A 15,134-nucleotide genomic window follows, 5' to 3' on the forward strand; every position below is an offset into this window, starting at 1 on the left:
AAACAAGTTCAATGGTCAAATGTATACGTAAAAAACATAGTTACCTTAATTTGGACAAAGATAAAAGTTCGCTACCTTTATAGCTCGTTAACCCTTTCTAAATTGATATCAACTTATCTACGTGTTGTTATTGTATTTTTGTATAAACTAAACCATATATTTTATAAGTTTTTAAATTCAAATCCTTTTAAAACATTTTAAATATAATAATCAAAAGGTATCGTGTTACCAACTAACAAAGAGCTAGTTTTGCTGAATGCCAACTAAGTTTCGTTCCAAAGTTTTTAAAACATGGAGAAAAACCAAATAAATATTGGGAATGTTTCCTAAAAGGAGTTTTCTCTTAAAAGAATATTCTGATATAAAACAAAACGTCAAGTCAAAAGTTTGTGTCGGGACCCTTCAACACATTTTTTGAAACAAACAAATATTCAAAAAGAGTCAAAACAAAACCCCTCCCCAAATTTCTCTCGTTCGCTTTCGGCTTCGCAACTGGTTTTCGCCCAGCGTATGAACTAATGGATGCAATACGTAAACAAGCTTCGAAGCTCAGAGAACAGGTCGCTAGACAGCAACAGGTATTATACCATCTTCATTCTTTAACAAGAACAAGAACAAGGACTATTTTATTTAATTTCGTTTTAAATCTACCACGATCATTGCTCAAGATGTTGAAATTGCTATAGGTTTTGTTGTAATCAGTAAGTTTTCTAGACAAATGATTAACACCACAGAGATTTTGAAGTAGAAAAGTAAGATCCGAATTCAAATTTAACCTGTCATTTCTTTGTTGAATGGAAGTAGTACGTAAATTGTTTGTGTTTTCAGTTGTCTTTGCTTAATTGCAAGTGTAGGTAGATTCAATAACGCCAGCTCCATTGATTGTCTCTGTAAAAAAACTGTGCTATGAGGTGTTTTGTCAAACTATGCTCTAGAGCTGTTTGATCGATCAAGTTCTAGGTCGTTGTGTAGCACGTTTTGTGACATGTTGTCTCCAATTTTTCGAATTAAAACATGATTTGAATTAACAATTGAGGTATTTTGATAGCAAGATAAAGTTCCATTTTCTCCAAAAATGACAAAAAGCATGGTAGGTTAAGTTTGCATTTGTGCAAGAAAAAAAAATATATAATGATTTTACATTGAAAATGACAGAACATTTAGTTCTTCTCCTCTTTTACATACTCATCCTTCTCCTTCACTTGCCCCTGATCCTTCATCACCATCATCCTCTACTTTCTATATATCTGAATAGCCCCACTGATTGTGCAAGTGTAAAAAATAACATACACTGAAACTTTCTCCCTAAATCTCTCCTCTCTCTAATTTTTCAGTTACGACTTCCAAACCTTCAAAATCCTACACTCAATCATCTTAAAAACCACGCTAATCATGCATTAAACCCCATAAATTCATATAATGAAGTTCACAAAGTTCATCATTCCATAGGATCTTACCTTAAATGGGAAAGAATACATCCCATCCATTATCCAACATCAAGTATGATTCTTAAAATTTGAGCTCCTAAGTCACTGGTAGAGGGTTGCTAAAGCTGTCTTTAGTATTTTATACGAGTTGTTGATTTCCTAATTGTGAATAATTCCCTTACTTTTTGTGTTTTCTAATATATGGTAGGCTGTCCTCAAACAATTTGCTGGTGGACTTGGAGGCTCTGAAGATATTGTAGCCAATGAAGTAGAACTTCAACAACAACAAAAGCTTGAAAAGCTTTACATATCAACCCGATCTGCTAAGGTTACACACATTAATTTTCTTTCTTTTTTTAACTTTTTGCAAGCTATTCATATTATCTCTTAACATAATAACATTCCTTCTTTTTTACCAGCATTTTCAACGCGATATTGTCCGTGGTGTCGAGGGTTTTATTGTAACTGGAACCAAGCAAGTAGAAATTGGTAACTTAAATTTTGTGTCCAAATTACAATTTTCATTTTTCACAATATCAATATATCTCTGTGTGTGTGTGTTTATAGGTACCAAACTCTCTGAAGACAGCAGGAAATATGGTGCTGAGAACACTTGCACTAGTGGTAGTTCATTATCCAAAGCAGCAATGAGTTATAGTAGTGCTCGAATGGATATCGAAAGGGAACGTGAAATTCTCTTGAAAGCCCTTGGCACACAGGTAAGCTCTAAAGCTCCTGTATGTGTAAAAGACATAAATGCCCTTTTCCTCATGAAGAATATAACTATAGGTTGCAGAGCCTTTGAGAGGTATGGTAGTGGGAGCTCCTTTGGAGGATGCAAGACGTCATGCACAAAGATACGATAGAGTCAGACAAGAAGCTGAAGCTCAGGTTTACATAACTTATATAGTTAGTTATGTAGAAAAGACGTAAATGCCCTCCTCATGTTCATCATCTTTACAGGTGATTGAAGTTGCAAGAAGGCAGGCAAAAGTGAGGGAATCTAGTGGGAATGTTGATAATTTGTCAAAATTTGAAGCAGCTCAAGCTAGGCTTCAGGAGCTGAAGTCAAACATGACTGTATTGGGTAAAGAAGCTGTTGCTACCATGTCAGCTGTTGAAGCTCAACAACAGAGATTAACACTTCAACGACTTATATCCATGGTGATTAGTTACTCTATTATGCAATGTTTTTGTTTCTTTAAGTTTCTCAGAAATTAATAAAAGTTGAAAATAATGTATTTAATGTTGAATTGAAGGTTGAGGCTGAAAAACATCATCATCAGAAAGTTCTAAACATACTTGATCGGCTTGAAGGGGAGGTATTAAATACATTTTGGCATTTTTTTTTTCTAGCATGAAAACAAGGAAGAAAAAAAAATGTTGGTTTCCATTTTAAAATGTCTTGTCTTTGTTGAAGGGTATTTTAGACATTTGATAAAGGGTGAGATAATTTGTTTTTAGATGTTGCAAGAGCGTCAAAGAATAGATGCATCTCCTATTCCAATGGCAGCAGCAGTTTCTTCTTCTCCAGCTCATGATGAAATTGAAATCAATGGTGTATCTGCTTCTCAGAGAAATGATAATAACTGTGAAGATAATTTGGACTACTTTTTAGGAGAGGTGATTGTTATCTTTACTTGTTGATTGTTTTGTTCATATAATTATATCAGTTTTCATCAACAACAAACTGTAGTTTGAAAATGATGGCTGAACTTAATTTTAATAATAGGTTATACATCCATATCAAGCTGAGTCAGATGCTGAGTTGAGTTTAACAGTTGGGGACTACGTTGTTGTTCGAAAGGTTAGTGTTAGAATTATAAATTTTACTTTTTAAGCTGAGAAAATACGATAAATATTATAAGATAAATATGGTTGTTTTGTGGACAGGTGTCAAGCAATGGTTGGGCGGAAGGAGAATGTCAAGGGAAGGCAGGTTGGTTTCCGTTGGAGTATGTAGAACGCCGAGATCGGATTCTTGGTAGCAAGTAAGGTGGCTCAAGTTTTAGTAATTAGCATTTAGCAAGATTTATGAACATTTATATTTTGTGCTTCTTCTTCTTCTTTTGTCACTTTAGTTAGTGGTTTTAGATTCCATGTGTTGTCTTTACTCTTTAGAATGGAATTATTAGCTTATTTGTCATGGGAGTAACTACTATCTATACTATAGGAGATAACTTTATTGGAGTTAAAATTGCTAAATGGGGGGCATTTTAGTATCCCCAGGACCCAACCCAAGTGGATGCCAGTTGGTAGTGCTAAAATGTGTGTTTGGGGTAATTTGCGTGTTTAGTCTCTAACTTATTTTTTTAACTCAGAAGGTCCTTACTGGTTGTTTTTGTTGCGCGCTTGCCTAAAAAGACTATTATGCTCTTATTAATTTCTTTTTTCTTAATTAATTTTATTATTTATGTACTCTTATTTATTATTTTTGTATTTTAAAAAAAAAAATTGTTATTACAATTAATAAGGACGTACAACTATCCAAAGCATACGTACAATCATTATCACACCACCTGATCTTGTCCTTGTGTATTCTTCGACCAAACAACTTCCCTGCCTCGTCTGTCTTCTTCGACGAGCTCAAAGAGTGGTTGAAAATGTAGTAACACCAATAAAACACAAAAAAATGAAGACAATAAAATTTGTAGCTGAGCAAATGAGTATTACAAGTAATCAGAACATATTAATAACCAAAATCAAGAAGATCCGGAAGACACATAAACCTAGAATGTGATAAAACTAAAATTGTTTTTGTGCACTTTTTGAGAACCTTGTTTTGCGCACATTCTAAGAACCCCTGCCACCACTTTCATCTTCAACCTATCATTGCAACCAAGAAAAAACCTAACTCCATTTTCATTGTAACCTGTGGTGGTGGTGGGTATGATTTCCTTCGATTCTCATTGTAACCTCCACCTTCGTCTTGTTGATTTCATGGAACAATTTCTTGTTACTCACACTCGATTTGATTTCTTGATCAAACCTAATGAACCGACCAACGATTTCTGGAACCCATCGAGTCCAAAAAACGATTTTGGTGACGGTAACTAACAAGGTATTTAAAATGATTTCTGAACTAGGTTTATATAAGTAGTGGTATGCGGCGATGGTAGTGTGTTAGCTTTGATTCACGTCATCGATGATGGTGGCAACTCTGATTCATGGTGATTGATAGTGGTGTCGATGGTGGTATCCCACAAGACAAAGCCACAAGAGGCTAAAGATGAGTGCTAAGGGGTCGAGGAAGTCTGACGATGACAACAGTCAAGGGAAGGTGGCGGTGCTCCGATTGGCGGAAACCATTGTCTGATGATTTAGGACTAAGTGTAAAAGAATTGAGAGAGAATAAGTATCTAGCTTTCCATAGTTAGGTGGGGTGGGGAGTCTTTATGGGTTTTTTATTATTATTATTTTTAATTTAAAATGAAAAACAATAATAGAAAAATAATAAAGAGAATATATAAGGGTAAATTGTTTTTTTTAAAGTTTTATATATACCAAACGCGCAACAAAACAAACACTAGAAACCTTCCGAGTTAAAAAAATAAGTTAGAGGACAAAACCTGAAAATTACTCTAAACCACATGGACCATTCATGTAATTTACTCTTCGGAATATAAATTGTTTGTTTAACACATTTTATGTATATAATAAATATTTTAAGCAAAATAAGTTATTATTATTATTATTATTATTATTATTATTATTATTATTTGTTAACTATTTATCTTTTTATAATGATTAATGTTATTAAACGGGAGCAATTTATGATCATATTCAAAATATTGTTATTAAAGTTGGTCACGTTTTTTTAATTTATCATCAAAATAAAAAGAGAAAATGACAAAAATAGCCAATTACACTAATTGCATTACAAAAATAGCCAAAAAAAAATCGGGATTACATATTTAGCCACCCATTTCGCAGATGAGAAGGTCTCATCTGCGAAATGGGTGATTTTTAGGTATAAAAACGTTTTTTTTTTTTTTTTTTTTTTTTTTTTTTCATTTTCACCATTCTCTACACAAAAACTCTCTCTAACTTTGGGCTTCTCTCGGAATTTTGGCTAGTTTTTGAAGAAAATGGAAGATTATGTCAACAATCCCGCAAATATGGTTAGATTTTAACTCTTTTAATGTTTAAAGTTATTTTTTTTTTATCAATTGTTGTATTATTTAGTGTTAAAAAAGGGTAATTTTGTTGTGTTTGATAGTTTTAGTATATTTTTAGTATACTTGAAGTTTAAATGCAAGTAGAGACAAGTAGAGACTGCGTAGATAATGTTTACAATTTGTTATTTTTATAGTTTTTTTAGTTGTTGTATAACCTGAAATCTTGTAAATTTTTATCCTATAATTGTTTATATAAACTGCAAAATAGTTGTTTGTATATATATTTGTCGTATAACATTTGTATAAGTTGAAAAATTGTCGTATATATTGTTAGAAATTGTTTTTTATTTGTCGTATAAGTTGAAAAATTTGTATAAAGTAGTCGTATAACTTGCAAAATTGTTAGTTTGGTTGTCGTTTTATTTTTAAATTTTTTTGTTTATATGGTTATATAATGTTAGTTTTAATTAGAAAGATAAAAATTGTTTATATATTTGTCGTTTAAGTTGAAAATTTGTTTAAGTTGAAAATATGTTTAAGTTGAAAATATTTATATAATTATGTATGATATTGTTTTCTATCGTAAATATATTTGTTGTATAACTTGGAAAATTGTTTATATATGTGTATGTTATTGTTTTTTATCGGGGAAATATATATATTAGTAATTAAGAAAGTATTTGCAGTTCGTAATCATATATTTAAAAAAAATATATTTTTTAGTTATCTAATTTGTTTTTGTGTTTTTTTTTGCAGCATGATTTTAGTTTAATGAATACGAAAGCCTTTGCGAACCTAAAAGGCTCTGGCGGTAACATATGGGAAGTCTTTGAAGTTTTAGATGATGCCCGACGTGCTATTTTCAGAAATACCGTCTTTGGCTATTTTATTGATGTCCCTCGTTTACAAGGGGACGCTTTATTGTTTCATAAAATGTTCCTTCATCAGATCCGGCCGGACCCTGTTTTATCTCCAGATGGAATAAAACGTTTATATTTTCGAGTAGACAATACCAAAATGGTTTATGGTCCGGAAGAGTTTTGTTTGATTACCAGCTTCAATTTTGGGGAGTATCCAAAAAACATTGGGAGAAAAGGGTCGGAAAAATTAATAAGCAGTAAAAAAAGATGTTTACTGCGTGAACGGCTATTTCCGGACCATACTAATAGTTCGGTGAAAATCGGCGACCTGAAAAGTTTAATTTTAAATCAAACATTCCTAGCACTTGACGACCTTGATGCAGTTAGAGTATGTTTGATATACATTTTGTGTGAAGGTTTTTTGGGCAAAGAAGTTAACGATCGGGTGCCACAAGATTGGTTTTTTTTTGCTGAGAATTTGGATCTCTGGAATAGGTATATTTTCTTTACGTTAAAAGTTCTATTTTATTAAAGTTATAATTTATATAATAATCAATTTTGTTTTTTTTTTTTGTTTTGTTAGCTTCTCTTGGGGTAGCTATCTATGGGATTTTACTTTTGTTGACCTTGAGGATACGTGGAATAAGATACATCATTATTTATCACTTCCTCAGCGTGGTCAAACTTTAAAGTATTCCGTCTCAGGATTTACGGCTCCAATTAGGGTATAAAAATTTTCTTATATTTAAATTGTTTTATTGTTATATTTTTTATTTTAATTTTAACTTTTATTACTGTTATTGTACAAAATTGTAGATATGGATATATGAGATGATTCCGGCTGTTCGTGCATGTGGATTTGCATTGAGAAAAAACAAAGACTTGCCTCGGATGAAAAGATGGAGCGGAACAAAAAAATTGAAATGGGTTGACGTGAACAAGATTTGGTCAAAGATGCAGGTTTAAAAATATTTCGTTTATTATTAATAAAGTTGATTATTATAGTTTTATATGCATTTTTAATATGTTTAATTTTTTAGGAGGGGCTACCACCAAGACAAAACATGTTGCCGGGTGATGGTGAGATGACATCTTTTTATTATATGTCATTTCAAGAGTATGTATATGGTGAAGAGAAAGCAGTTCCATCCCCAGTACGGGACCATTTTAGGAGACAAGACGAATCTTCGTCTAGTATGTCGTCCAGTGGTCGCTCTCATGGTAGAGGTCGGGGCAGTGGGAAACACAAGCTAGACGAGTTGTTGAAACGGGTACATGCACTGGAGCAGCATGTGTTTATGAATCAACAAAAACCTACAGAGGTTTTTTTTGAAGAAGTGAATAATGAACAATTTTGGAACGACATTATTTTTGAGGAACCGACAGTGTCACAAAGAAATTATGATGAACAGGTTAGTTATACGCTACATTATTTATTAAATTTTATTAACATATATGAATACCTGTGTTCATATTTTATATTTGAAAATATAGGTTGTGCAAGATGAAGTGATGAATAAAAACAATACAACTCAAAATGTTTTTGGTGATACTCAAGACGACAAGGTTGTTATAGATGTTACCATTACGATTTTAATAATTACTTTTTAATAAAGTGTATTTTGTTATTAAGTAAAAAGTTATATTTTTAATGTAGGTGTTGGAGGAGAGTACTCAGTATGCGGGGAACAAATTTGATGATGATGTGTGTGATGTAAACGATTATAGTGAAGTTAAAGAGGTTATTATATAGTTACATTAATATTAATATTTTGTTTATTTAGATATTATTGCTTATTAAATTATGTGTATTTCGTTATTAAGTATAAAGTATTATCTTTAATGTAGGAGTGGGAGGAGAGGAATGACAATGCAGGGAACAAATTTGATGATGATGTGCCGGATGAAGACGAACTTATAATAATGGGAAATGTAGATTATTTTCATGATGATGATGATGACAAAGAAGTTACACCCGATAAACCTAGGAGTCGAAAACCATCACAATTTTTATGCACTCCTTACACCGAGGTATTCGTTTTATTTATAAACTGTTGATTTTATGTTTATGTGAATTATCTGAAAGATATACATTTAAACATTTGAATATTGTTTTTAGTTGCACACGACACCGAAACAAAAAAGAAGAACAAAAAAGAAGGTTGGTATGAAATCAACAAGCCCCGTTCCTCCTCCAGTTTTTGGTGTTGCTCATGACTTCTCCAGGTTGAGCCTGCAACCTTACGTAGCAGGCGGTGAGGATGTCATCCAAAATTATGTATTGCATTCATACGATGTGCAACATCGTTTGTTTAATTTTGTGTTAGATAGAGATTTTTGGAGTTCATTGTTTGGGCATACACACGACGGATGGTTGGAGTCAGCGGTAAATAAATTGTTAATTAATTCTTTTAAAAGTTAATTGTTTTTTAGTCAATAACAAAAGTATCATGTGTGCAGCATATAACCATTTGGTACCGACTTTTGATGGAGAGACGGTTTGAGAGCGACCGACATACAATAATGCCTCCAAATTTTTTTGTTTCTCATGCTTTGGAAACAGGACAGGACTGGAGGGCGTTTATGGCTGGTATTGCTACATACCCCAACTTCATGGTTGCTTGGTGGGATGTTGATACGGTAAACTTAATAGTTTATATTGAAAATAATATCGTTTTTTTGTTATGTTTTTGTATTGTGATGTAAATAAACATAATTTTATTTTCTGATCCTTATACAGGTCTTATTGCCGATTCATTCATCCCCTAATCATTGGCTATTTGGGGAACTACGATTAGCGTCAATGGAAGTGCATATTTATGACAGTCTTGGTAGAGGTGCTTATGAAAAATTCCAATCCGAAGGAATCTTTTCCAAATTGAACGTCGGATGGCAAATTATTTGGACAAGATTAAGTATTGGGCGCGGAGGAACATCCCAAGGATTCCATTGAATATGCAATTCATTTATGAAGAAAACGTTCCCCAACAAAGTAGTCATTTGGGAGATTGCGGTGTTTTTCTTTGTATGTTTATGGAGCAATTGGTTTCAGGTCAACCAATACGTGTTCTTATTGACCCAAAGAACGCAGCTTTAGAGTTCCGTCTCCGGATGGCAAAAATTATTTGGGGGTCTAGTCTTGCTCCTCTGTAGTTGGATTATATAAATGTATATACAAATTAATGTTGGATTTCATTATTAGTTTATCTTTAGAGTTTACTCAACGGATGACAAAAAATATAACGTTACGACAATTACAACAATTTAATGACCTACTAATTACTTATCAATAAATTCAACATAAGAACGACCACAACATTTGTTTTAACGTTACAAATACAACAATTTATTGACCTAACAACTTCAAAACCATAAAAACAATATTGAAAAGCTTACAACTTGTAAACAAGAACTGCCAAGAACAACACCCAACTACAAACCAACGCTATCTTTAACTTCTTATTTTCTGATTGAAAGAGCTTATTAGAGTTAACTACTTTAGCTATTACCATAGAAGATTGGTCCTTCTCTTCATCAACCCAACTGATAAACCCGCATTTTGGTCTCTGTTAAATTTAATATCCACAGTAAGAAAATAAATTTGTGTCATGTAAACACGAGGGTTTAAATTTGAATGACGGTAAGAACATGATACCAAATACGGGCAAGCGTAGAACAATCTTCCTGGGTTTTTAGCTGTACCCGAAATCCTAACGATACGTTCTCCTCCACAATTGCAGTATGCCATTAGCCTTCTTATTCTTTTAAATCGGAGTTACTTTCTCAGTTAAATTTTTTCATAATGAGTGACACCCATTTATAGAATAAATCATATTACGGACAATTCTTTTTGACTATGAAATAAACTGGTTTGACTATGAATTCAAAAAGTTCAACTATGGAATGCAGACAAGTACATTCTGTAGTATTGTCATGTCGGTCAGTGAAATTTGACTATGAAATGAACTGGTTTGACTATGAATTCAAAAAGGTCAACTATGAAATGCAGACAAGTACATTCTGTAGTATTGTCATGTCGGTCAGTGAAATTTGACTATGAAATGAACTGGTTTGACTATGAATTCAAAATGTTCAACTACGAATTTAAAGGGTTAAACTATGAATTTTGATCAGTAGAGATACAATATCTTCTATTTATAATTCCATTTGTGTGATCATTGTAGAGCACAATTATCGGTATTGAAAATGAGTAGTCACAGCCAAAGAACCTTTTCTCAACTACCAATTTTCTTGCATAACCTTCAAAGAACAAATCCTAATACCTTCACAGCCATTAAGAAAACCGATAACAACCGCTTTCAATTCTGTTTTGTGGCTTTAGGTTGCGTGGTATAACATACTTCTTTTATTGAGTTATACAATATTTCATGGTAATGTATGTCGATTAGTTCTTACATAACACTAATATGTCTTCGTTTTTATGTAGATTCGTACCTTCCTTAGGTGCATGATACCGCTGATATATGTGGGTTATTTACCCCTTCTTGGGAGCTTTCTGACAACAATGTACTTCGCAGTGGCTTTAGATGGAAATCATGAGCCACTACTCTTAGCACTTGGTTTGGGAACCTTACAGTGTGAAGAATCATGGAGATGGTTCATGATGAGGTTAAGAGATTGTTTAGGTGAGGACACAGAGGTTGGTTTCATAAGCAACATGTGTGATAACATAGACTTTGGTGTTGACAGTGCCTACCCGGATTCCTATCATGGATATTGTCCTAAAGATATAGCTCGAAAGATACGTGAGTCTATCGGACATAACAATACGGAAGTCGAATCGTTGTTTTGGAAGTCATGCAATGCATATAGCGTTGATGATTTTTACTTGTGTTTCGAAAGGTTGCAAAGTACATGTAGGCAACCACCTTTCTGCACCTTGCTTATGAGTCCAATTTACTGGCTTGACGATATACCGATTTCAAAATGGACAAGAGCATTTTTCCCAAAAATACGTTACAATGTTAAATCGATTGACGTCCCTGAAATTTTGCAAATTATATCCTCACGTGAGTTTCCTATAACAACGATAATTGAGTTAACCACCACGTCGATAAAATCAAAGTATGCTGAACGGGCCGAACTGGCTGGTAAGGGAGATTGTTATATTTTGTTTTTTTTATTGTGCTGCTATTTTTATTAAAATATCAAATTTTACAGGGAGGTTGTCTGGTGGGTTGACCCCTTACGTTGAGAGTAAGGTTCAAAAAAGTCTCAGCAAGTCTTACAATTGTAATGCAAAACGTTTGTATGGGGATACATTTGAAGTCCATGACACTTTTGCCACCAGCAACGTACAACTTGAACGAAGGGTATGTAGTTGTGGTAAATGGCAAAAAAGCGGTATACCATGTGGCCACGCTATAGCATGTCTAAGAACCCGTACATCTGAGTCCATTCAGAGAATGGTTGAATACAAGTTCACTAATTATGTGTATCGAGTTGCATATGGATCTGAGTTGGTGAATGGTATACCATCATATGAGCATTGGGAAATACCAAATGAAACGGTGGTCCTGTTACCTCCCTCAATGCAGTAGTTATTCATGTAGCACATTTATGTTTTATGTAGTATTATGTATTAGTTTTTTATGTACTCCGTTTTTATTTTACTGCTGTGTTACGTATTAGTTATCCATGTACCCAGTTTATTTTTTATGTCGTATTATGTGTTAGTTATTTATGTACCCCGGTTTTATTTTATTGCTTTCTAAATATTGGCTATTGAGGGAACAACATACATTAAATGAAATGGACGTTTATTAAATAGTAACGACTAGACACATACAACAACAAGCAACTTAAATAACGAAAAACAATTAACTTAACCAACATGCATATTAAAAATAAGGGACATTCTTTAAAACATTCCATGCATCTAAGTGGGTAAACTCGCTACCATCGTATTGAAAGCGGTATAGTTCCAAAGCCACCTGCCGTAGAATGTCTTCATCCGTATTTGCATGTTCGTTATCCAACTCGTTATAAATACGTTGAAATTGTTTCACCTTCATTTTCATATCCAGAAACTTCGCTTTGACATCTCTTCTTCTTCGATATTGAGTGCGGTTCATTAAATGGTGAAACAAATGACAGACACGAGACCAAAATGATCCAGCACGAACTTGTGGGGGACCCGGTGGAAAATCCACCTCTACAGTTGTAATCCAAGCTTGAACCAAAGCGACCTCCTCTGCGTTCCTCCATATATGTGGTGAGTCCATAATTGCAAGGAGGGAAGTAATAGAATACAATTACAACAGATATTGAAATCTATTTATAACGACTCCTTACTTTCCTGGTGCAATGAGTTGTCAACTCAAACAGCAATGTATTGTGTTGTCATTTAACTGGGGATGAATTGTCAACTCGAACAGTGATCTGTTGTGTTATAAGTATAGTACACTGCATTCGTCAGTTAATTTTGACTATGAATTGCAGACATATTAGAAGTTTGAACTGCGATTTTGTGTAGAAACTACTATAAATTGACCCTAAGTTACATGCAAAACGTTATTAAATTAACCAATATAGTTGTTCAAATATTGTTTTTGAGATTCTACCCTCTTTGTTTCAATCCAAATGACTTCTATATCATGGAGCAATGAAGAGTTCTTGGTTCTTACACATGCTTATATTCATGTGTACGAGACAAGCAAGTTGAATGATCCAATGTTTTGGAGCCGTCTAACAAATATTTTCAATGCTGAAAACCGAATGGCTACAAGAAACGATCGTGACGAACTAGACATCTTAGCAAGATGGTATGAAATGAAAACCGAAGTTCTATTATTCAACGATCTTTATACCAAAATTGACGACACCCGTTTAAATGCTACTGAGGATGTCATCTTGGAAGCTGCTAAGGAGGAATACAAGTCATTAAGTAACGGGTTGGAATTCCAGTTTGAAGCCCCTTGGAATATTTTGAAATATATCCCGTTTGTTTAAAATCTATTTTAGTTTATTATTTGAGTACTAGGTTATTTTCATGTACTAGGTTATTTTCATGTATTTCTTATGTATTTCGTATGTATTTCGTTTGTTTAAAATCTATTTTAGTTTATTATGTGAGTACTAGGTTATTTTCATGTATTTCGTATGTAATTCGTATGTATTTCATATGTTTAAAATATATTTTAGTTTAGTATGTGAGAAACTCGTATGATTAAGTTGAGTTAATATATATATTTTAGTTTATTATGTGAGAAACTCGTATGATTAACTTGAGTTAATAAATGGCCATTGCATTAGTTATCAAAATATATTAGAATACATTAGTAACAAGATTCCATGAACCATTAAAACATCACAACAATTACATGAAAAAAACGACATAATACGAACAAAGCATTAACGTAAAACACAAGTCCATGGCTTATTCTTAACACAAATTAGAGCGGTCTACTTGAAATACTGTTTATCTCTAACAACCTTCCAAACTTCCTCATATTCGAAGTCTCTGCCTTCATGCTCAAAGATGTAAAACTCTGTAACAACTTCCAAGAACTCTTCTTCGTCACGACAACGAACATTGTTACGTTTCGCATAACTACATGCTCGATTGGACCATGTCACTTCCTCCTTTACATCCGTCCACTTAGTAACAACATCTGATTTTTCTCTTTTTTGCCCTTCTCCCATCTCATGGTTAAACAAAGATGTGATGCGACTCCATTCATCACCAATTAGGCAATGCGGGGGAGCAAGTAACGGTTCACCATCCTTAACACTTAGCCAGCGCCGTGTTAGAACTAACACCTCGTTTGTCGTCCATGGCCTTTCAGAATTGGAACCAGGTAATTCATTCGAAGAACTTGCTGCATTCGACGACATTTCTAATAATGGGAATTCGTTTCGTTTAGGTGATTTGGGTGTTTGGTTTATAGATCTTAAACATCTATTTATATAAATAAATAGACTATGAAATAATACTTTGACTACGAAATGGTTATATTTGGACTACGAATTTCAGCTTTATGCAGTGTTTTGTCATGTCAAACTGTCATTTATCTCTTGTCACTTAAGGGACCCATTGGGATGTGCAGGTTACTACAGTGACTTGTCATTACTGTCTAGTCATTTCAAAGTTGGACTTCTCATTACTGTCTAGTATGTATAAATACCACTTATTGCTCCAGTTTAATACAACATCGATTTTATTATGAGTTCGTCACACAAATTCGAAATTTGCTCATGCAACGAAGTAGATTGTTACTACTGTGATTCGGTAGACCCTTTTTTTACACCCTCTTCAGCCGGGTCATATATGTCACATGAAAATTTTGAAGAATTAAAGAAGGCTGAAGCACAACAAGAAGAGGACAAAGAGTCATCCCGACTTCTCACTCAACTTGCTAATGATATAGGTTCGGAATGCAAACAAGCTGAAGAATGGATTGACCTCAATAAAAACAAAATCAAAGAGCATAAAGATTGGATAAAAAAGAGTAAGAAGGCAATCAAAACGACTGAAAAACGGCTTGCTGAGAAGGATGAGCAGTTGATACACATTATGGTAAAAAAGGATCGTTTCGAAGACAAAATGAGAATTAGGGATGACTATATAACAATGGAGAAAGAGAAGTACCCGTTGCAGTTCCCTGAGTTTAAAAATTAGTTATAAAGTTGTTGTAATATTATCATGAAACAGGTTAGGTTGCCAAAGGATCGTTTGTTGTTTTTTTTTTAAATAACATGTTGTAACT

At 33.5% G+C, this 15,134-nt stretch overlaps 2 protein-coding genes across 2 annotated transcripts; both read left to right on the plus strand.

The window, feature by feature from the left end:
- Positions 1 to 419: 419 nt before the first annotated feature.
- On the plus strand, positions 420 to 3,710 carry LOC111915743 (SH3 domain-containing protein 2). The gene is made up of 10 exons (XM_023911394.3): positions 420 to 578; positions 1,636 to 1,755; positions 1,847 to 1,916; positions 1,995 to 2,146; positions 2,217 to 2,318; positions 2,391 to 2,591; positions 2,687 to 2,749; positions 2,892 to 3,050; positions 3,160 to 3,234; positions 3,321 to 3,710. The coding sequence occupies exons 1-10, from the start codon at positions 519 to 521 to the stop codon at positions 3,420 to 3,422; spliced, it is 1,104 nt and encodes a 367-aa protein (XP_023767162.1). The 5' UTR covers positions 420 to 518; the 3' UTR covers positions 3,423 to 3,710.
- A 1,765-nt stretch (positions 3,711 to 5,475) lies between these two features.
- Positions 5,476 to 7,444, plus strand: LOC128132186 (uncharacterized). The gene is made up of 2 exons (XM_052768348.1): positions 5,476 to 5,548; positions 6,302 to 7,444. The coding sequence occupies exons 1-2, from the start codon at positions 5,516 to 5,518 to the stop codon at positions 6,935 to 6,937; spliced, it is 669 nt and encodes a 222-aa protein (XP_052624308.1). The 5' UTR covers positions 5,476 to 5,515; the 3' UTR covers positions 6,938 to 7,444.
- The last annotated feature ends 7,690 nt before the right edge of the window (positions 7,445 to 15,134 follow it).

This window comes from Lactuca sativa, chromosome 1, assembly GCF_002870075.4.
Source record: "Lactuca sativa cultivar Salinas chromosome 1, Lsat_Salinas_v11, whole genome shotgun sequence".
Classification (NCBI taxonomy): Eukaryota; Viridiplantae; Streptophyta; class Magnoliopsida; order Asterales; family Asteraceae; genus Lactuca; species Lactuca sativa.